The sequence below is a fragment of the Ambystoma mexicanum genome, chromosome 3p (assembly GCF_040938575.1).
Source record: "Ambystoma mexicanum isolate Mex_15411 chromosome 3p, UKY_AmexF1_1, whole genome shotgun sequence".
In the NCBI taxonomy this organism is placed as follows: Eukaryota; Metazoa; Chordata; class Amphibia; order Caudata; family Ambystomatidae; genus Ambystoma; species Ambystoma mexicanum.
In genome coordinates, this window is record NC_090925.1 from 1,224,769,469 (window position 1) to 1,224,791,261 (window position 21,793).

Sequence of the window (21,793 nt, forward strand, 5' to 3'; positions counted from 1 at the left end):
GAAGGGCCTCGGCCTTGCCGAGCAACGCTTTTCCGTCCCAACCATACTAATCCACATTTACCCTTGACCATCATGGGTCGCACCAATACGTCCCTCTTCTGTCTGAAGAGACCTACCACGACTAGCACCAAACGTTTCATAATTGATCTCCAAATGAAGTCCAACATATATTATATTCTAGTCTTAACATACAAATGGCAGAATTAAAAAAATGAACAGGCAAACAGTGGTTTGTCGTAACTTTTTACTTTGTTGTATTTAAAATAGCACCATCATAACACAACAGCCTGTGTGTGCACACACCCACAAATTGTGGGATATCTGCATCTACATGGAACTGTGTAACTGTCGACCATATAAAATCTGAATGCTCTGTAGTTCATAATACTGACAACAAAAGTTCAGGCTTCCAGTATGCTTTTGCATTCGGCTGTTTACTATTTAAAAAGTAACAAGATGAAAGAACGTGAAACTGTAGATGGCAAAGTCAATGTGAATGCCCACCATTTAATGGTACTGCAGTGTATAATAGATACTCCTTCATTGGTCACCTGCCTGCTTCAATGCATTTTCCCATTAATGCAATCTGGAAAGCAAATACACTGTCATGTGTACACATCTTTAAAAAGTGATTTAAAATAATAAGGTCATTTATTTTAATGACTGTAAAGGTAATTGAATTAAAAATACATTTTTATATGACTAAAACATTTGCCACGATCAGCGTTTTGTCGCCAGGATGTTACATTCATAATACAATATCTAGAGATGTTTTTTTATTGCGACAGACTTGATGAGCTATGTTTTTATAGCTGAATATTACATTACTGATGTTAGAAGAGTAAGTGACAATAAAATAAAATAAATAACATTAACAGTGTAACATACTAAAAATAAATACCATAATTTAAATGTTTATCCTTACAAACATTATTTTGTTAAATATTTTATTTTCAACTGAAGAAGCCTATGTAAAGGAACATCAACCTAGGGTTTTTAGTTTTTCACAGTTAGTTTTCCGGCATGCAGAGGAAACTCCAGAACCCATAGTGAGAAGTCGGATTGATGTGGTGTTCCATCTCAAAATGTACATTTACTAAGATCCACTAGACGGTTGCCATCACGTGCCTGCTGCCTCTGCAGGAGTTCCAGGTCTGTGTTCCAGTTGAAGGTATCAGTGAGGCACTTTGGCTTCTTTTCTGAATGTAGACTAAGCCTTTCATTGCAGAACCGCTTTCACCGTACGTTTAAATATGTCCCATAAATAACAAGAGCCTCCAGGGATGACCTTTGGTTCTCTGATTTGTTAATTTGGAGGTAGAGTTTCACCACACTTTTCTGTAACAAAATAAGAACATTTTCAATATGATTACACAATTTCTTTTTAATAACACTGTCATTTACTTTTCATGACTAAGCTCTTTTGTTCCCTGCATTATGCCTAAAGGCCGCCCAATGAAGGCCAAACTCAAAAAGACATTTTAGTTTGGGCTATTGGGTGGCGCTTGTGCCACCTAAAAGCCAAAACTATTGCATTAGAGTACAAATGATATGATAGGTTATTTATATCGCGCTTAAAGAGGTTTCTAAGCGCGGATCCGGGGATCAAACCTGTGTTGCTCTGTGTGGTCTTGATTCCAAGGCGAGCACTTTGCCGCTGAGCTATCCTCCCGAGACTAAATAGGGAGACATGGCATATGAGGAGGGACAGACGGCTTGTAGGTGTTGTTTGGTTTGTTGCCCACCCATTGACTGCCCATGGCCCTGTTAATCACTATCGCCATTTCCAACCCAATTCCTGCCCCTCCCGGAAACACCCCCACATGGGAACTCTTTGTGCTCGCTTTAATCAAGTATTGTCAAACTTTGCACTGGAAGTGCCTGCCAGTGGTTTTTCAAAGCAGTCTTCTGAGAGGTAATGGCTTTATTGGAGATGTAAACCCGCTACTTGTGTAATATAAATATCTTAAACAGGTCTACCTTCAGCCACTCGATTTATAAGCACTATGCATGTCCTTCACTGAAGTCCTACTAAATAAAATCATTGGCTAAGCCAACACTTGAGGCTTGTGTGTAAGTAAAAGGCACTTGGCAGGCACTGCTATTAGATGCCCAAGTACTCGCACCATTTTGCACCTGCTACCACCAATGACCAGTTAATACCACTGCGGTAGTTTGATTTATTTGTAAAGCGCACCAGGCCCGTGGGCAACCGGGCGCATGGAAAGTGCCTTTACCGTGCCTACACAAAAGCCCAGACCTTTGGCATTGCCAATGCTTGTTTTAAGCAGATTTGGAGGGGCTTAACACTCCTTAGAGCTGCTCCCCCCTCCCACTCACCTTCTTTCTAATGGAGGATTTCACCCCCAAACCTCCCTCTATTTCCCTGCCCTCTCCCACCGCCACCACAAGCATTACGCCCCCACCCCCTCCACAAACTCACACACATTTACGTACTCCCTCTAACTATGACGTTGCTATTCCAGGCTGCTCTAGGAAGGGCCTGTAAGCCCCTGCGTGCAGTTGTGTGCGACGTGGGGCGGGGCTCAGTGGTCCTAGCTGTTCAGTCTTTTTTGCCCGAGATCATTAGACCACGGGCAAAATACCTGATACCTAATATGGAGGACATGCAATGCAACAGTGTGCTATACTAGCTGACTTTCCTTTCCATGGAGGACTTCTCCTTAAACCTACGTAAAGTGAGGTTATGCCATGACAGTCTTGTCATTTTATTATTGTACATAATCTCCATCTCCGAACAGCATATATGTATGTGTGTATGCCTGGTTCTGGGAAGTTCTAGTGGGGTGGAAGTGGGGTGACCAAGGGGGATGGGTACCTCCCCAAGCTGAAGGATGTTGGACATGGGGGTAGTATAGGAAGGATCATTAGTCAGCCTCGCTTAGACTCCATCATAATGAAGGAGCCAGTCACAATGAATATACTCACGGGACCAGCCATTTAAGAAGGCCTGCTCACTTAAAGGAAGACCCTCAGCAGTAAGATAAAAACAGACTCAGGATACGAGAACTTATATTTTGCCTCTACCCAGATGGAATAAAGGAGGAAGGGGATTGAAGCCCGCTGCAGCTGCTGTTTGTGCGAGTGAAGATATGGCACCACTGCTGGAACCCGGCCCTCAGTATGCACACCTGAGCAATGTCTCTTAACTCAAGATGGTGGATCAGGATTATAGATCCTAGGTGAGTACAATGTGAGACACTCCCTCATGCTATGCACGACCAATACACCTCTCAAAGAGGGCACAATCTGGAATAGCCAAAACCAAACCAAGGAGGCAAGGCCACAGCTGGACAAGCAGGGAGTGTCCAGCGCAAGCACAAAGAACTACACATTCCAAGTTCCCCATACTAAACCTAAATACCTGAACAGACAGGAAACCTTCCCAGGAGGCAGGGCAAGAACAGTGAAACAGGAAGCTGGGAAAACAGTGCATTTGGAATTGGATGGTGGAAGGAGAAGCAGGAGCTGAACTTGAACCAGAAGACTGGAGAATGGCAGGGAACCCCTGGATGCTGGGAGAGAGTGGAAACCTAAAGCTGGCCAGAGAGGCCTATGGGTATGGAGAAAGAAGCAAGAAGATCTGGAGCACATGGCAAGGAATTGGGGAGTGGTAGCCAAGGAAAGTGAAGGTAACCAGTGGGGGGGAGGTAGGAGACACAGATTTAAGGTGGTACTGTGGGTTGGGAATGAGGCCAGGAGAAGTGGTGGGAAAAAGAACCCCAAGAAAAAGGAAGAAAGTGGCAAAATGGGTGAAGAAGGCAAAGACGGCAACAGACAGGTAAAGGCTGTTATCTGGAAGGCATCCAGTGGGAGAAGAAGGTGAGACGAGTAACTGACCATGGGCCTCATTAGGAGTTTGGAGGTAACCATGGCACTATTAGCGCCATGGCTGCCTCCAAATCCTTACCGACTCCGCCCTGGTGAATGGAGCTATTACCGCCCCATTCCAAGGTTTGTGGGGGTGGAAATTCCCCATTCACCAGGACCCTTCCCCATTCCCATTTGAGCCCCCATAGGGCTCAATGGGAATGCGCTAATAATGTTACCACAAATTGCGGTACCGTTATTAGCACCACAGTCCCTTTGCGGGTCCCGTCCTTAACGCCTGGTAAAGGGATTAGCGGTACCGGTGCCCTTACCGGTACCGGTAATCCCTTACCACCCACCTCGTAATGAGGCCCCATGAGCGGAGTGTGACAGCGAAAGTGTAGAGTGACAAAGAGACACCGAAAGCAGTGAAAAAGTAGTGTATGTCATTGTTTGGGAGGTGGGAGATGCCCTACCGGAACCGGGAGGTCAAGCAACGCTATTAAGTGACTGTAAACTCTTATTGTGCAATCTACCATGGTGTGTCTGAGCCATGCAGAACATAGAAAGGACGGTAAACTCTTATTGTGTCCCGGAATGGGCCTGTTAAGCAAACGGAACCAATTTATAAGCAATGAAACTGAACCTGAGAATGGCCCCAGGGGAGAGGATGCCATACATGTGATAAGCCCTCAGGAGACCCACTAGATGGAGCAGGTGGAAGTAGGTGCACTCTTCTAAGGGAGGGGGGTCCCCCCTTTTAATTTGACCTAATCTTAAATAATAAAAGCTGGTTGCAGTCTTCTTTAAACCCAAGCAAAGTCGTGGATTCCTTCTTGCCTTCAGGTCTAATTATACCTGTGTCTACATTTCTGTGTGTGCATATGTTATTGTGTAGGTGGGCACTGTGGGTGGGGGGACTGCCTGGTCAAGGGGCCTCGTTGAATCCCCCAACAGAGATCCACAGGCTCCGATTTGAACATTAGTAGATGCTTCGCTGTATACGCATTTGGCAGAGTGCTTTTGAGGAAGGAATTTGGGGCACAGCTCACATTTTTGGAATTGAATTGTCCCTGTGAGAGCAGAGCCTCACATGGCTACTTAAAATATAAGTATTGTGGGCCGCCCTGAGAACACTGCTCTCTGAGATAGCTTTGTGCTTTATAAATCCCATACATGCATGGTAAATTAAATATTGTAACGTTACAGCATGTAACTCTTGCCAAACCTGATGCAACGTTTTCACTGGAACATCAATAAAAAGTTACCTTCATCACTCCGAGTGAGTACATAAAGGACCAGCAGCAATGCCCAGCTTCATTTTTTCTGTACTTTCCACATCATAGCCTCCTCGTTTGTGGTACCTGAAATTAAAACCGTTGGAGAATTAAAAGGGTTGCAAGCTAGATCACAAAGTTGGTCTCACGCTGCAAATAACGTCAAAGACACTGTAGCCATTTTCAGAACACAATAAATCAAATTTTAAGGGACTGCCCCTAATCAATAGCACTGCCTTTGGAAACCAAGCTATTTTTAGATGATTGGAAAGCCAGTGGTACTTATAACAAGATCACTGAAGATTCAAGTTATGGTGCAAGCAATTCACCCTTTCAACAAATACAGTGTTGGCTTTCCTAGTTGGGCCTGTGAGTTAAAATGAGGGCCAGGAGTTTATGATTGGCTTCAAGAAAAAAATGAATTGTACAGTGGATCAGTCAACACTATGATATACAGTACAGGCAATATAATACAGAATACCAGCTCTAGCCCGGGGTAGTTGAACAACTGTCAAAAGGTTAAAAGCACCCTTTTAATACCTTTTTTGGTATTCGCCAAGAATAGTATTGCCAGGCAGATAGCTCAAGCATAATGTAATGGGTTCAATAACCTGGTGGGCTTGACTCAGCCCTTTTTCTTTGCAAGGTCAATAAACTGAGGACCACCATAGGGAAATAATAGTGCCACTGATTATCACAGCGTTTAGAAGTTGGGTGAAAACGGCATGAAGCACTGTATAAATCACCAAATTATTATTATATTACTATTCGCCCATAAAACCTGCTCACAAGAAATGGTGGCCTAAGAAAAACTGTAAACATTGATTTTAATATACAACTCACACTCCACTTTACAACCTAGAGACATTTCACGTGCCTGGGGAATAATATAAAATTAAAATACATGCAGATCACAAACAATGCTGAAAATAAATGCATTGAAAGGTTTATTGAGAAGGCAAGGCATGCCAGAGACTGTTTGATTCGCATCTCCTGTTTCTTTATGCCAAATGAATTGTCAGCTTAAATAGAAAGTCAAAACGTGGACACAATAAGTTTCTTTTTATTAATGTAAGCTCTTAATATTTGTAAAGGCGTACACAGAAATGAAGCTTAACTTTTTGTTGTGTATTTTGTATTGGTTTATTACAAACCTTTACAAAATCACATATTAAAATAATGATACATGCTGGCGAGGGTCCTCCTGTCTGGGATGTTGTGGTTGGACAAACTCGATAGGCCTCAAAACGTAAGATTGAGCCACATCCTGACGGTGGTGTGTGATTTCTGGGACAGGTTGATTAGGAAAGGACACCTCTCCACGATTCCATCTCTGCCCACCCCACTGTTTGGTAACCCTCAATTCTCTCCAGGAATGAGCCACACCTCCTTTACAGCTTAGCGGGTAGTGGGATGTAAGAAGGTAGGGGACATGATGAGACAGGGGGACGTTCTATCCTCCGAAGAGTGTAAGCAGCAGCAGGGACTATCGGAAAAAGACAGAATGAAGTATTATCAATTATGCCATTGGCTGGAGCAACCTACCATGAGGCAGACAACACAGAGAGAGCTTTTGGGGTTCGAAAAATTCATAACAACACGCGCGGGTGACAAACAATTGGTATCGAATTTATATGCAATTATACAAGGAGAGGATCCAGACCACACTTGGCCATATATGCTAAAGATGGCAAAACACATTAGGCGAAAATATACCGATGCAGCAATGGGAATGTCTCTGGGCACAGATCCCCAAACGTAGCCGATCCATACAGACTACTGAGGCATGGTATAAGATGGTAGCACAATAGCACTACACCCCGGAAAGATTACATGCCATGTACCAAGGAGTATCTCAGGAATGCCGAAGGGGGTGTTCAGGAAGGGGGGATTGGAGGTGCATCTAGTGGGAGTGCCCATGTTGCAGAAGTTCTGGGGGGAAGTCAAGTCACAAATGCAGGATATGGTGCAAGGTCCCCCTTCGTACTCACCGAAGGAATGGGTGTGTGGCATCTTCGACCCAGAGTTTGCATATGCAATACTACTGATAGCTGCATGGGTGGTGTTGGCAAGGATGTGGAAACAGGAAGCACCCCCCACCACTGTAGAATGGCTACGTAAGGTACAGGATATACTTGCCATGGAGTGGATCACGTACAAAATACAAGGCAAGGGAGACAAATTTTGCTGTGAATGGGGGTTGATACTAGACTACCTGAGGGGAGATTATATGATGCAATGGTGCCGCAGAACTTGAAAATACTAGACATATTGTAACACCCATTGCTTATGCGAAGCAAGATCGCAAAACGACCAGGCCCGTATGTACTGCAGATTATGAAGCAAGGCGAGCTTAAAGGGGGGATGGACAAGGGGGAGGTTGGGGGGAAGGGAGGGGGTTTTAAGTTGGGGGAAATTGCTATTACAATTTGCTGGTATGTTTTTAAAAAAATATCTTTATTAACATTTTGAATAAGTCACAGACATTACACCAACCATTATATCGGACAGATATTGTGTCTGCATTCCCCAACTCCCTTCCCCCTAACTCCCCAACCCTGTCAGCCTACCCTGCTCGTTTAGAATCTTGTACTATGCACTATTGTCCATACGTACCATCACAGCTTGGTCCTTGCGTGATGCAGTAATCACGTCTGAATCGCCTGCTTGTTCATGCCTTGTGCTGAGGCCCATAGTTCCTGTAGCATTACTTTCGAGGAATTAAAATCTGTGTTTTGATCTCCATATCCGCGACGTGATGCTTCGTCCCACACCGAGGTTTCTGCCTGCGTCCATTTCTGTAGGTCTCCCCACCACCATCGCGCCTCCAGGCTTCTATGCGTCTTCCAGTTCATTGCAATCCTGCGTTTAGCAAGCATATATGCTAGGTCTTTCAGTTTGCTGTTGTGCCTTGTCTGCCTCGCTCGTAGAAAGATGCACAGCAAGCAGGCCTTGGAGGAGCGTATGTCCAGTATTATGTCTATTTTGGCTAACATTTGTGCAATATCTTCCCAGAATCGTTGAATGCTCTTGCACGCCAAAAACACATGTACCATGTCTGCGTTTACCTGCCCACATTTCGGGCACTTTTGTTCTTTGCTTTTGCTAAACCGTGCAACTGACCTAGGGGTCAGGCATAATTTGCTGGTATGTTATGAGTATTTTGAAATGCCAATAAAAAGACATTTTAAAAAATTAATAATAATTATACATGTTAAAACATTATGAACACAACTTCATTTGTAATGATATGTCTTCAGGCTGCAGCATGCTCATATACACCCCCTTACTCTCCGTTTCGGCTACACAGCACGTGTTCTTTTTTACATTTTGCCTCACGAAATGACCAAACTACTTGTAAAGCATGTCTAAGGAAAACGTGGGGTCTGTGCACTATTACTTTATTTGCTGTGCAAACTGCACTTATAGTTCCTATGTAGATGCCTTGGTAATGCATTTTGTTGCTCTTCTTCGCTACTGTTTTTCAACTGGTCCTAGAAAGTCGCACTATGTAAAATGATTTAAGTCTGCAAAGTCAGTTGGTAACGCTTTGTTTGTATTTAGGAGCTTATTGGGCCATACAAGGGGAAACATGTCTATTTCAAAATGCAAAGGATTTCTTTTTATTCTGTCTATACATACTGCAATCTGTATTCGCTTTGGAAAGTTCTACCTACATGTTACTTCATATTAGTTCAGTAGCAGCAAAGCATTTCCTATAGAGCCCTTGGGCCTTTTGTGCAGTGCGGCTGAACCTTTCTAACTCCAAGATGGCCGATAACACTCTGCCCACGTGATCACTGAATTGGTATTAAGGGTCTAAGTGTTGCATTGCTCTCCCACTGTGGTTGGTTAGAGTGGCGGGTGTTCACGTATAACGTCATTTCTGCAGGATGGCAGTACCATGAGTATTTACATTCCAAGCAATGCAATTGTTGTGTCTTGATAGCACAGCCTGCCTGCTTTATAATTTGGTGCTTTGGTACCACCCTTCCTTAAGAGCGACTGAGCTTCCTTTCCAAATAGTGCAAACAGCATGAAAAGCTTTTCTGTGGGGCACTGGCAGCAAATCCCACAAGCTCTGTACCCCGACATCAGGCAAGATCTGCATGCTTCATCCGGGGGAGAAGGGGGGCGGGGCATATTTGGGTTGTCTATGTTTGTACTACATTTGAAAGTAATTCCTACAGTAGTTTTCTGTTGCGCAGTCCTTGATTCCCCCATGTAGAACAAGCATTGGCAAAGCCAACAGTTTTGGCTTGTGTATCGGTATTAGGCATTTTCCAAGCACTGACCTCATACGCACAAGTACACACCCCATTTTCCAATTATTTCCATGTTATGACAAGACATTACCGTTATCGCAGTGCCTGGAAAATGCTCAGCCCATGCCCACACAAAAGCCCAAACTGTTTGGCATTGTCAATGTTTCTTTTACTTCCCATCTACCTCCCAGTTGCCGGGTAGAGTTTGCCACCTTTATGTTGAAGAGGAGACATGCCTAGCAGGGCCCAGATTCGTGCAGCATCGAGAGCCTGCCATCATCAGCAGAATCCCATCCTTGCACCCACATGGGTGTTGGAAGCCGATGCATAATAAAGATGTCAGCCGGGCTGCCAAAGTTTGTGAATGTAGGTACCGAGTACTGTGCAGGGCTGGTCTCACATCAGCAAGGCACCGAATGAACATTGGAGATGCAGGCTTACCCATTTGTGACGAGATACACATATAAACAAATAAATAAATATCTGAGGGACAGAGTCGTTGAGGGGATTGTTCCTGCGCTTAGGAAAGTGACATGTTGCTGTTGCCAAGCTCTAGCCATAGGACTACATATGCTGCGTGTAGTGACGACAAGGGGCCTTCGCTTATGGAGCCCTGTGAGGCTTTCCGAGTATCCTGCCCTGGCCCTGGTGAGTTCATTGAAGCAGACGAGAGACAGAAGCTGCCTTTATCAGCTTGTACCACTGTACACACACCAGCCACGCTGGTTATCATGATGGTTAACACGCATAACAAAGAAAGCTATCCGCTTCCTGCTGCAATGCTCGCTGCATAAACTTCACGTAATGCAAGCACTGGCGAAAAGGGTATTGTTTGGCGAAGAGAGTGTTTGTAAAATACTGACATTTCCTGGCCGTCACTCAAGCCGAGCCAGAGATGAGCCTACCCCTGGAATTACATTGCAATCCTACAGATAGCCTTTTCTGCACAGGCACAGCTGGGAATTGTTTAAGTGAGCCATCAAATTGGGCACGAAACTTTCTTTAAAAATATTTCGTTACTTCAAGTTTCCAGGCGTGACCCGGTAATTTCGGAGGAATCGGAAGAGGTCAACCTTCCAGGGGCTGGCGTTAGCCTTAGATACTCTGAGCACCTTATTGATAGTCCTCATAAATCGTTCTACGTCCCCATTTGCCTGGGGGTGTCTTGGAGTGATGTGATGATACTTCACATTGAGTTCCTGGAGATACTTTTTGAAGTCCTCCCCTGTGAACGGCGGCCCATTGTCGCTTTTGATTGAGATAGGTAGCCCGTGGGTTGCGAACATTTTCTCTAGGGCCGGAATGACCACTTCAGCTGCTGTGGACTCAACTACCTCAACTTCCGGGTATCGAGAGTGATCATCGACGGCCACCAACAGGTGGAGGCCCTCTCGGAGCTTGCAGAAGTCAATGCTGATGGCCTCCCAGCGAGAGCGGCCCCGTTCTGCTGATATGATGAGTTCCGGGTCTGGCGGGGCCCCCGTTATCTGACAGGATAGGCACGTGGCAACGAGTGTCTCGACCCGCTCCTCGATCTGGGGAAACCATACTCGGTGCCGAATGCGGGCTTTCGTCCTTACCAGTCCTTGGTGTCCTTCATGTGCTAGGGCCACTATCCTGTCCTGTAGTCTGAGAGGGATCACGATGCGGTTTCCCCGTAGTAACAGTCCACCTTCCGTGACTGACAAGTCTTGCCGCACTGTGAATATGCCGGACAGAAACCCTTTCGCTTCCGCTGTTCTGTTGTGTGTGTGTCTCATGAAAGTCTTCCAATCACCGGAAAGGATGGTATCTTTCACTAAATCACAACACGGGTCCTGGTGCGTTTCCGCCTCGATTTCCTCGATGCTCACCGCCTTGGGCCTCATTGCGCGCACTACCTGGCATATATGTTCCTCTGTCTCTGCCGCTACTTGGATCTCTTGTTGAGTGGCCTCTCGCGGATGCCTGGAGAGATAGTCCGCTGGGTTTCCGCTGCCTGGTTGATAGGCGAGAGTAAAGTCATATTGCTGGAGGTGCAGTAACCATTTGGTGATTCGTGCCGGAGGGTGTGCTGATGTTCCCATGAAGATTGGTAGTAGGGGCTTGTGGTCCGTGATCGTCGTGAAGTGACGCCCATATAGGTAAAGGTGAAAATGTCGGCACCCCCACAGCACGGCGATGGCCTCCTTTTCGATGTGTGAGTACCTTTGTTCGGTCTCTGTGAGGGCTCTCGATGCATATGCAATCGGTCTCTTCTCCCCTTCCTTCGTGACTTGCATTAGGATGGCTCCGAGCCCCACGGGGCTGGCATCTACGAATAGTTCTGTGGGCAGTTCAGTGTTGTAGTAGGCCATCTTGGTGTCAGCTGAGAGGGAGTCCTTGATGCTCTCGAACGAGTCCTGGCATGTTGGCCCCCATTCCCACTTGACGTTGGCCTTCGTGAGTTCCCGCAGCGGCTCAGATAGTGTGGCCAGGTTTCTGATGAACCTCCCGCAGTAAGTGGCCATGCCTAAAAAACTGCGCACTTCTGTGGGGGTCATCGGTGGGCTTGCCGCCTGGATGTCTGCGACCTTCTGCGGGTCAGGGGAGATGCCTGTGCTGCCAAACTTGTATCCGAAAAAAGTGATCTCGGATTTGAGGAACTCGCACTTTTCCCGGTGTATTGTGAGCCCAACCTCTTGTAGTCGGCCCAGTAGGGCGTGAAGCCTCTTGACGTGTGTTTCTTTGTCGGGGGCGTGAATCAGAATATCATCGCTCACGTTGAGGACACCAGGGATGCCCCGGATGACCTCCTGGATGGTTTGCTGGAACACCTCCGCGGCAGACGATATTCCGAAACTTAGGCGTTTGTATCTCCGCAGCCCCAAATGTGTAGAGAACGTTGTTATGTATCGAGAGTCTCTGTGGAGTTTGAGTTGATGATACCCCGCCTTGAGATCAATCTTTGAAAATATACTCGACCCTGTGAGGTCAGCCACAATCTCGTCGATTGTTGGGGTTATGTGGCGTTCTCTTTTGATGGCAGTGTTGGGGAGGCGCATGTCTATGCAGATCCGTACCTTTCCAGGCTGCTTGGGCTTCCGTGTTACCACCATTGGAGAGACCCACGGTGTGGGCCCTGTGACCTCCTCAATGATACCCGCTTCTTCCAATGCCTTGAGTTCCTGCTCCACTTGTTCTCTCATGTGGAACGGCGTTCTCCGGTGCCGGACGGCTTTCGGCTGCACTGTCTCATCAATATGAAGTTTGATGGTTTTGCCTTTTAGACAGCCTATGCCTTCTTGCAAGTCAGGGTATTGGTTCAGCATCTGCTCCACTTCCTTTTCTTCGTTGACATGGCAGATAAATTGGACCACTCCCAAGTCCTCCGCTGCGTCCCCACTCAGGAGGCTCTCAACACCTGCCTTCACAACATAGACTTTGGACCATAGTCTGTTTTTTCCGTGTTCCAGCGTGGTGCGGAACCTGCCAATTACCGGCAGGGGCTTTCGACAGCCGTATGCATATAACAGAGTGTCGGTGCTTTTCAGCTCTGGTGTAGGACTTAGAGTCAGGAAAATGCTTTCAGGCATGACGTTCACCGAAGCGCCTGTGTCGATGGTCATCAGAATGCACTGGTTTTGGATGGTTACCATGCATTTGCGCCTTCGGGCGGCTTTTCTTCGAGGTCCTCGGTCTTGGCATAGTGCAGACACCAGGTATACCTTCCTTTCCTGTCTGTGTCCTTGGAGGGGCCTGCAGCATCGCCGAGATATCATCCCCTTCATCCTCCGTGGAAGAGCTGGCCACTGCGACCCTTCTGGCACTGGCTTGCTTCTTTTTCTTAGTCGCGACCTTCTCCGGCTGGTTCTGCGGGGGCTGTATGGGGGTGTCCGTTGATCGGCATACCTTCGCGTAATGGTCCTTCCGGCCACATGCTCCACATGTGGTGCCTTGAGCAGGACAGTTGCGACGGCCATGTCGAGGGCCACCGCACCAGCCACACTCTGTGGGTCCCGGAATGCGCGGTTGCCACCTGTTTTGGCCGTATCCACCACTGTTGTCATCTCTCGAGGATTGTTTGTTGGTGATGCGGGCCACCATAGCCGTGTTGAGAGCAGGTTGCAGCCTGTGTAGCGTAGCCTCCATGTTGGCCGCTCTGGTGTGTGCCAGTTCCCTCTGACGTCCCAGTTCAAGGATCCGCTGTAGGGGGATACCCTTCTCACTAAGTATCAGGCGCCTCAATTTTTCCGAATGAATCCCGTTGATGATCTGCCTCCTGATTTCCTTCTCCACGTTCGTGAATTCACAGGACATGGCTAACTTTCTCAGGCGGGTGTGGTACGCATCAAGGGTTTCCTCCGCTGCCTGTAAGGTGGTGCAGAAGAGAAACGTCTCATAGTCTGGGTTTAGTTGAGGGAGGAAGTGATCAGTGAGGGCCTCTTTCGCGCTTCGGTACCCATCCTGGCCATCATCAACGTTCAGGGAATTGAAAATGCGCAGTACCTCGTCACCCACGCTGAGTAGAAGGTGTGCCTTCAGTTTCCTGGGCGCTGTGATCTCTTTGCACTCCATCGCCATCTCGAACTTCTGGATCCACAGCTGCCATCTGGGTCCGCATGACGACGGATCCGTGAAAGGGTCAAACGGCTGGACCAGTGTCGACGAAGTGCCTTGTGTTCGAGGTGGAGGTGGCGTCATGGACAGGTTTGCCACAATTCTGGACGGCGTGGAGGGCCCAGGCGTGGATGTGCCGGCCGCCATGTCGGCGTGGACCTGATCCGTGTTGTCGTAGGTGCCTCTGACGGCCACCAATGCTGCGACGTTGGGCCTACCTTGGAGGTGCCACCGTATCCAGGCACCGTGTTACGACTCAGGGCCTGGCACTCCCCACACGCCGTGATGCTGCTCTCTTGTGTTGGATGTCCGATGCCACCTGGTTCTCCCGTTTCCGGAGGGAAGAACTATGGTCTTAGTGGCAGAGAGCATGAATGGATGAGGTAGAGAAAGAAAAAAAAAAAATTTTTTTTTTTTTTTTTTTGGGGTGGGGGGGTCACGTGTGTGATGGCACCCCCACCGGGTGTCCAAAAATTTAGCCGCGATGGCTGTGTGGCGTTATGGTGCTTTCAGAGCACCGAGCCTGTCGTGGAGTTCGTCTCTCCTCGTCGCCATTGTTAAGTAGAGGGCCCGCGGCCTGCGCGCGGGGGCTGGCATAACGCGACTAGGCCGCGCGGCCTGTGGCGCAGCTCCAGCGGGAGCTGAAAGGACACACACCCACGCTGATGTCAGGTCTGCCCCGGAACTGCCTCCCGAACGCGGGGGCGGGGCTTTTATTAGGACGCCCTGCGTCACCGCGTAGCGGGACGCAGGGCGGAACGTAACAGCGAGGGTGCCGGTTTTTGGAAAAGTGTATATATTTATTCAAGGGGGAAGCACCCTTCTGGTTCACTTGCTGTTAAATTGTAACTGTGTTAAAGACCTGAAGGTGAAATTGCAATAAAAGACGAGATGCGGATTTTTACAGGTGCTGCACAATAAAGAAAAACACACAGACGCGATGCTGACATATTGCAGTCTTCGGCACCTTTTCCACTTTCCCTTTGTAATGGCTCGGAAATAGTGAGGCTTTTATAAGCATTCATCGACTTGCACAATTTCCAGGCTTCGTGCTGGTACTTAAGGCCTTCCAGCAGTAGAGCATGTATTAACACTACAGCAGTGTCTCAGAAGTAGAAGTTAAGGCATGCCTGGTGAACGGTAGAGCAAAGAGATGACTAATGGAATGAGATTAATATCTAATGCATGTATTGTTCCTTCTATTGGAGTTGGCAGTTGTTTTGATCAGGTGCCTCGGCTTACACGATTTGGTGCTGCCATGCTAAGTTAATCGTATTGCAAGGAGCTACATTTGCACATCTGATTGTGAGATTGTTGTTTGTTTGTTCTGTGTTCTATACAGACCTGACATGACTTAAAAAGTGATCCGTCAGTGCTTTGTGGTAGCCAGGTGTGGGATCCTGCAGCCACTATGGCCACACACATGCTACGTGACCCCTGGCTTTGAGCTCGCATGCAGCAGCCAGGCCCAGGACTGGAGGGCGAAGGCTTAGTCACGTCAGCCCAGCCCTGATGCAGGTTGGCAGGCTGCCAGAAGAAGCGTGCGTCAGATTCTTGGAATCTCCACCGCCCCTCCACGCCAGCCTGCCTTCCAATCCTTAACCTACTTGCACCAGAGGAAAATCCAACGTGCCCGCCTCCTTCACATACCTGAAAACCAAAAGGAGCTCCCGCGCATATTTCATGTCCAAGTAATGCCCCGTGGAGTGTCATCCTGGAGATTTAAGAGGCTCGCTCACTCGGAATACACGTGGCAAGAAAATAAAGAGGACTTGCACTTCCTCAAGGAGAATGTAGGTGAGCGTATTCATCATGCTCGCCTCGACGCCCCGCATCCATGGAAGGTCCGAAGGAGACACCTTAGTGTATGAATGAATAGCTCTGCAATGTCATGCCATGCATGTTTTTGAATATATATATATATATATTACTCCGTTGCCCTTTGTGACATGCCCCGCGCTATTACCGACTTCTAAGGGCTCAAGCATCCAATACATGTGCTTCCTTTGCACGTCAGCATTCCCATGGAATGTATACGCATTTGTAATTCCGCAATGGCGACCTGTGTCGTAACGACAAAGGCGTGACTCCTCGGCGTCCGCTTCGTTAACTCGAGCACAGACTACACCAGCACCCGCTCCCGCTTTGCCAGCGCCAGGGTTTGACTCAGCGGAGCCACTATACTGCATTGAAAGCGGAACACCGTCTGCACCATGCTTCACAGCCCTAAATCAGTCCGTGTATCTGTCACGTTTGGTCACGGATTTAAGTAACAGTGACTACAATGGAACCATGTTCTCGAAGATTCGGAACATTCTCGGAGAAAAACAGACAAGACTATAGCATCAGTGCTGGGGCTTTACATGCCCTTTAGGTAGCATAATTAGGTTATAGAGGACACAGGGTATGCAACGATTAAGCTGACCGATCAACACACGGTTTCATCTTTGAAGGCACCCAGCATGCGTGCAGAGCTTTTGCCAATGCTTTGCATAGTCTTAGTCCGTGGTCGCCTTCTCTCTATACCTTTGAGAGGTCGATCCCTCAGAACCAGAGCCTCTTTTGCCCAGCAGAAAAACGGCTGCGACCAGCCAGGCCATCTGCCCTTCTGGGCATGCTCAGCAGGACTGGGTGCCTTTCCAGCATGCAGAGTTTGCGCCATCTTTTTTCCTTTACAGAAGTTTACTATTTTTAGTTTGAGCTATACTCCACAACCATTACATTAAAGTACAGATAGGGAGAAATGGTATATGAGGAGGGACACGCAGCTTGTAGGTGTTTGGCTATTTGCCCACCCATTGACTGCCCTCAGCCATGCTAATCCCTATTGCCAGGTCCTGGCCTGCCCGTCAAAAACACCTCCTCATGGGAACTCTTGGATCTTGGTTTAAACAAGACTTACCATCAAACTTTGCACTCAAAGTGCCTGCCAGTGTTTTTTGAAAGCAGGCTTCTGAGAGTTAATTACTTAATAGGAGCTGTAAACATGCTACTGGTGTAATAAAAATATGTAAAACCTTCAGACACTTATTATAATCACTATGTGTGTCTTTCACTAAAGTCCTATTAAAAATAAGGATTGGCCAAGCCATCAGTTTTGGTGTGTGTGTATGTATTGGGCATTTGCCAGGCACTTGTATTAGATGCCCAGGTAATTACACCATTTTGCACCCGCTACCATCAATTGCCAATTAATACCACTATGGCAGTGCCTGGAAAGTGCAGTTCCCATGCCTATACAAAAGCCCAAACTGTTGGCAGTGCCAATGCTTGATTTTGTTTTCTGTGGTGCCCTTGGGTTCCTTTGCCTCTTTTCATGAGTGGCATCTTTTGCTTTTTGCTACGAGGGCAGAACCGCCTTTTGATTATCGCTATTGGAACAGAAATACATACACTGAACGAAGCAAGAGAGCCCCCATCAGGGACGGCATCAGGTTCTTTTAAAGCCTCGCTTTTCCTTGTGTTTCTGGGGCACTTATCTTTCAAAAGTAGAGAAAAGCAGGAACCTTGGGCCTGGATACAAGTCTGCAGTCAGTGGCCCCAAGTTGGAGCAGGAAGCAAGATCACTGGAGACAGCAAGCTGCAGGACAGCAATATTTATTGTTGGAAAAAGTGGCAAATTGGTGCCTTACTTCCTCATTGGCTGTCAATTAGAATGAGCCGGCAGCACTGTTTGTGACATCTTGCAAAATGCAAGCATCAGAGAAGCTGGCTGCGCACGGATTGGCCCACCCATTCCACCATCCCCTCCCATCTGAAAGTAGGGAACGAAACAATTAAGTCACTAATGAGCCATCATTGGCGATTTCCGTGCTGTACAATCAGGTTTTGCGGTCAAAAGAAGGTAAGTGCTTTTTTTCCACTGAACAATAGGCTCCTATGGAGCCTGAGCCCCTCCTATACAAGCCCGGCCCCTGGCATGTGTGGCGGGGGCCATATTCGATCGGTCTGCTGCTAGCAAAAGCCCGATATGTTTTTATCCTTTTTTCCTTTTCTTTTCAGGCTGTCAGTGTGCCCCCCACTAGACATGAGGCCGAGCCCCACTGTTTGAATACTGCTGGTCTAATCTGTCTGCGTGGTTTAATAACATAGGGACAAGATGACCACAGGTGAGCAGAGTGTTTTTTCACAGATAGCTGAAAATCCGAAACCACTCCTAATGTTTTTAACAGATGGAGCCACTGGGCTGATGCAGCCAGCAATCATGAACTGGTTGTAGCAAGGCTGCAGCTTTATTTTTAGCTGAGGGCCAGTCCCCACGATCATGAGTTCTGTCTTGTTATCATTCTAGCCCAGTGAGTTGAAAGCCATCCATGATTGAATTGATCAGTATATATGATTGATGACCTCTGAATCTCAGACATAACTACCTGAAAGTTCAAGGAGTACCTGGGTGATGTCCGCATAATTCATGTAAATAACACGGAGACTATCCAGGAGATCGAAGAGATGGTGGGTATAGATGTTTTAAAGTGTCGGAGAGGGGTATAAGCCCACACAGCAACAGAACCGGGTGAGCTTTAAATTTGCCCACAGAGACCCTTGCAGAACGATGGCCAAGAAAGTACTCTATCCAAGAAGCAGCGCTACTTGAGCAATTTGCAATCTGAAGAAGCCCACCGACTTGTAAGGTATGATCAACTAGATTAAAGGCTGCTGAGAGAACAAGTAACATTTAAGAGGGCAATATGGCCATTCTCCACAATTCCCGAGATGTTAGCCTTAAGATCAATAAGAGCCGTCTCGGTTTCATGCATGGCCCGAAAGCCAGACTGACGAGAACCTAGTAAATTATTTGATTCTATAAACTCCTGTAGTTGGAGATAATCCATGCAGTCCAGGACCTTGAGTAAGAATGGCACATTTATTATGGGGCGGTAGTTTCTGGCCACAACAGGATCCAGAGTTTCCTTTTTTAACAAAGGTGTGATCTATGGCTTTTTCAGACTAACGGATACACTAGACGCTGCAAATGAGGAGTTCACATTTTTAATAATCCAATGAGTAAGTGCATTTAACGAGTCCTTGATAACATTTGCAGGGAAAATGTGCCCTTTTCAGGATGTACGTTTCATGCTCTTCACGATTTTAAAGACCTCTTTCAGAGACCTATTTATAGGAGAAATTAGGCAGGTCGGTAATAGTTGTAGTGTGTAAAATACTGCAACCTGTAGCTGAGCGGAGTGCTTCAATCTCAAAGCATTTTTGTTGCTTTTGTATGACCTCTGATGACTTTCTATTTTCCTTATTAGTTCATCTTGAATGTTCTGACACCAGAGGTCACTTTTTATAATCTATAAATTCGAAACCTTTCCCCCTTGTAGTTCTCTCAAAATGAGGAACACTTCCCTTGAGCTCGATTTGGCATTGGCTAGTCTAGAATTTTATAATCAGCCTGTTTTGCCAAAATGATGGCTTATTTATAGTCTGTCACTGCACTTTATAGGTGGTTTTAGTGTCAGAAGACAGATTTTTACACCAGGTCCGTTCACAGGCCCTCTTAATCTTCCTGCACCTGATGACCTTATCACAAAACCAGGTGGTTCTCTTTGGCTCCATTTTTATTTTCTTTGAGCGCGCAGGTGCCAAGGAGTCAATGGCCATAGATGTTATCTGTTGTGCTTGGTCCACTAATTCATTTGTGTCTGAGGATGGTACCAGGTTAGCCATCATGGCTTTGACAAAGTCTGCAAACACTTGTGTACGAGCGCGATACAAATAAAATATCATATCAAATGCCTCAGAGGTGACTTTTTTTTAAGATTTGTCATCTTCTTTGTAATCTCGGGATTGACATCAATATGCTGCGACTTAGCTGGACGCTGTAGGTCAAAGGAAACCAAGGACAAGGAGTGGACAGGATAGGGGAAATATTGATGCTGTGTGAGGGTTGTGTTACCTCCCCTGCACCCTAGTCTTCTTTACTAAAGAAATCCCATCCCGGTCCCCATAGGAGTGCCGCGAGGCTCTTGTCTCTCCCGTACCTTATATAACACCTATACCAAACCCCTCTTTGACCTCCTTGACTCTGTCAACATACGCTATACCAACTTTGCAGATGATGTCCAAATGCGTATCCCCATCTCACGAAATTACCACGAGGACACAGCAACAGTAAACCGAGTATACAGCATTGTTCCATCTTGGATGGCCACCCACAACCTCTGTCTCAATGACGGCAAGAGGGAGATCCTAATTGTAGGCTGCTCTCATCACCTCAAAAGTTTAGACCCTACCTTCACCTCCTTACTCATTGATGGTACCACTATTCCGGTGTCAAAACTTGTGAAGACACTAGGCATCCACCTAGATGCGGAACTCTCAATGAACAACCACATTAACGCCCTTGCGTCCTCCACCGCCTGCACCGTCATGCTCATCTCCTTGAGCAGACAATTCCTCTCCACAGAAAATTGCTGCACACTCTCCAGAGCCATCCTCCTCAGTAAACTAGATTACTGTAAGGCCCTCTATATGGGTACCACCACAAAAAACATCGTCAAACTACAACTCCTACAAAATAAACCCCTCTGTGCAACCGTGGGACTCAAGCTCTCCGATCACATCTCAACCACCAGACACAATGCACACTGGCTTCTTATCAAAGCCTGTATCGAATTCAATATCCTGGCTATCCCAAACAGATGCATTTACAAAGTGGCCCCACTCTACCTCAACGACTGCGTCACACCAAAATGCTATGTGCGTCAGCTATGATCCTCCACCAGCTTCACTGTTGAGAACCCCAGATTTAATCGTAAAATGGCGGGAACTCCCTATCTGTTGACATCAGAGATGAACATCAAAAAGAGACACACTAAGGGACGCGGTCACAGATAACAGCGGCGACATCAAGGAGGACCAGAATACCCCACCGGCAACATCCCCCACCCACCTAGTCATGCCCCATAACTAGAGAGATCGGCAAAGAGTAGCCTACCTAATCAGCAGACAGACCCAGGGTTCATGTTGCGCACGCTATATTTGTGACTGGGGGTGCAGCGAACTGGGCGCAGTGTTGCAATTTCATATGTGCAGTGTAGTTAATTGTGAATGGCATATGTTACTGTAGTGTTACTTTTTGGCTAAATTAATACATATTAGACTTGCACACACGTATACAGATAAAATGCTAAAACCACCAAATTAAAAGTACCCAAAAGTAGGCAACAAGGAGTTTCTTAAATGCGCATGCAGGAAAGGGGAGCCTGTCCTGAAGAACCCACTGTAAAGGAGAGTTAATATTGAAAATGTAGTTCTGCTGTATTGAAGGTTAAGGAGGAACAATGATTTACCAAGTAGAGGGTTAGCCATCAAACAGGACACAAGATTTATGGCTTGTTAGTTCCGCAGGAAGCGGCTGTAAACTCCGTAAGTGCCTTGTTGTTTGCAGAGGGACCCAGCCATTTCTTCTGACCAGTAATAAATATGGGGTGAAGCAGCGCCTCAGGCTAAAGTGATCGCTACCTAGAAGTTTCAATTGTATTGTATTGTATTCTATTGCATTGAGGACTCTAACTTGATATCCTCCTTTCTGAACATGGCACTCTTAAATAGACACTCATTAGTATAGCACAGAGCAGAGGTAGAATATTATGTTACTATTTCCAATCTTGACATACTGGGCATCACAGAGACATGTTTGAGTGACACAACTAATTTGGCTGCCTCTCTTGCAGTCCCACAGGACTACACAATCCTTTGGGCTTGCTGTATTGACCAGAGGGGTGTAGGAGTAGCAATCCTGATTAGAGAACACTGGGATTGTTATGTGGTGGAACATATGGGACTAGCGGGCTGTGAAAGACTGCTCATTAAAGTAAAAATAAATCCCAATATCTC

The 21,793-nt window shown here is 46.8% G+C and overlaps 1 protein-coding gene across 1 annotated transcript in view; it reads right to left on the reverse strand.

Annotated features, from left to right (window-relative positions):
- Positions 1-230: 230 nt before the first annotated feature.
- HBEGF (heparin binding EGF like growth factor) overlaps positions 231-21,793 on the reverse strand; it is a 111,388-nt gene continuing 89,825 nt past the window's right edge. The window contains exons 5-6 of the mRNA XM_069652680.1: positions 5,100-5,195; positions 231-1,338 (exon numbers count right to left, since the gene is read on the reverse strand). Of these exons, the coding sequence (XP_069508781.1) occupies positions 5,105-5,195 (91 nt within the window). The 3' untranslated portion in view covers positions 231-1,338; positions 5,100-5,104. The remainder of the gene's footprint in view (positions 1,339-5,099; positions 5,196-21,793) is intronic.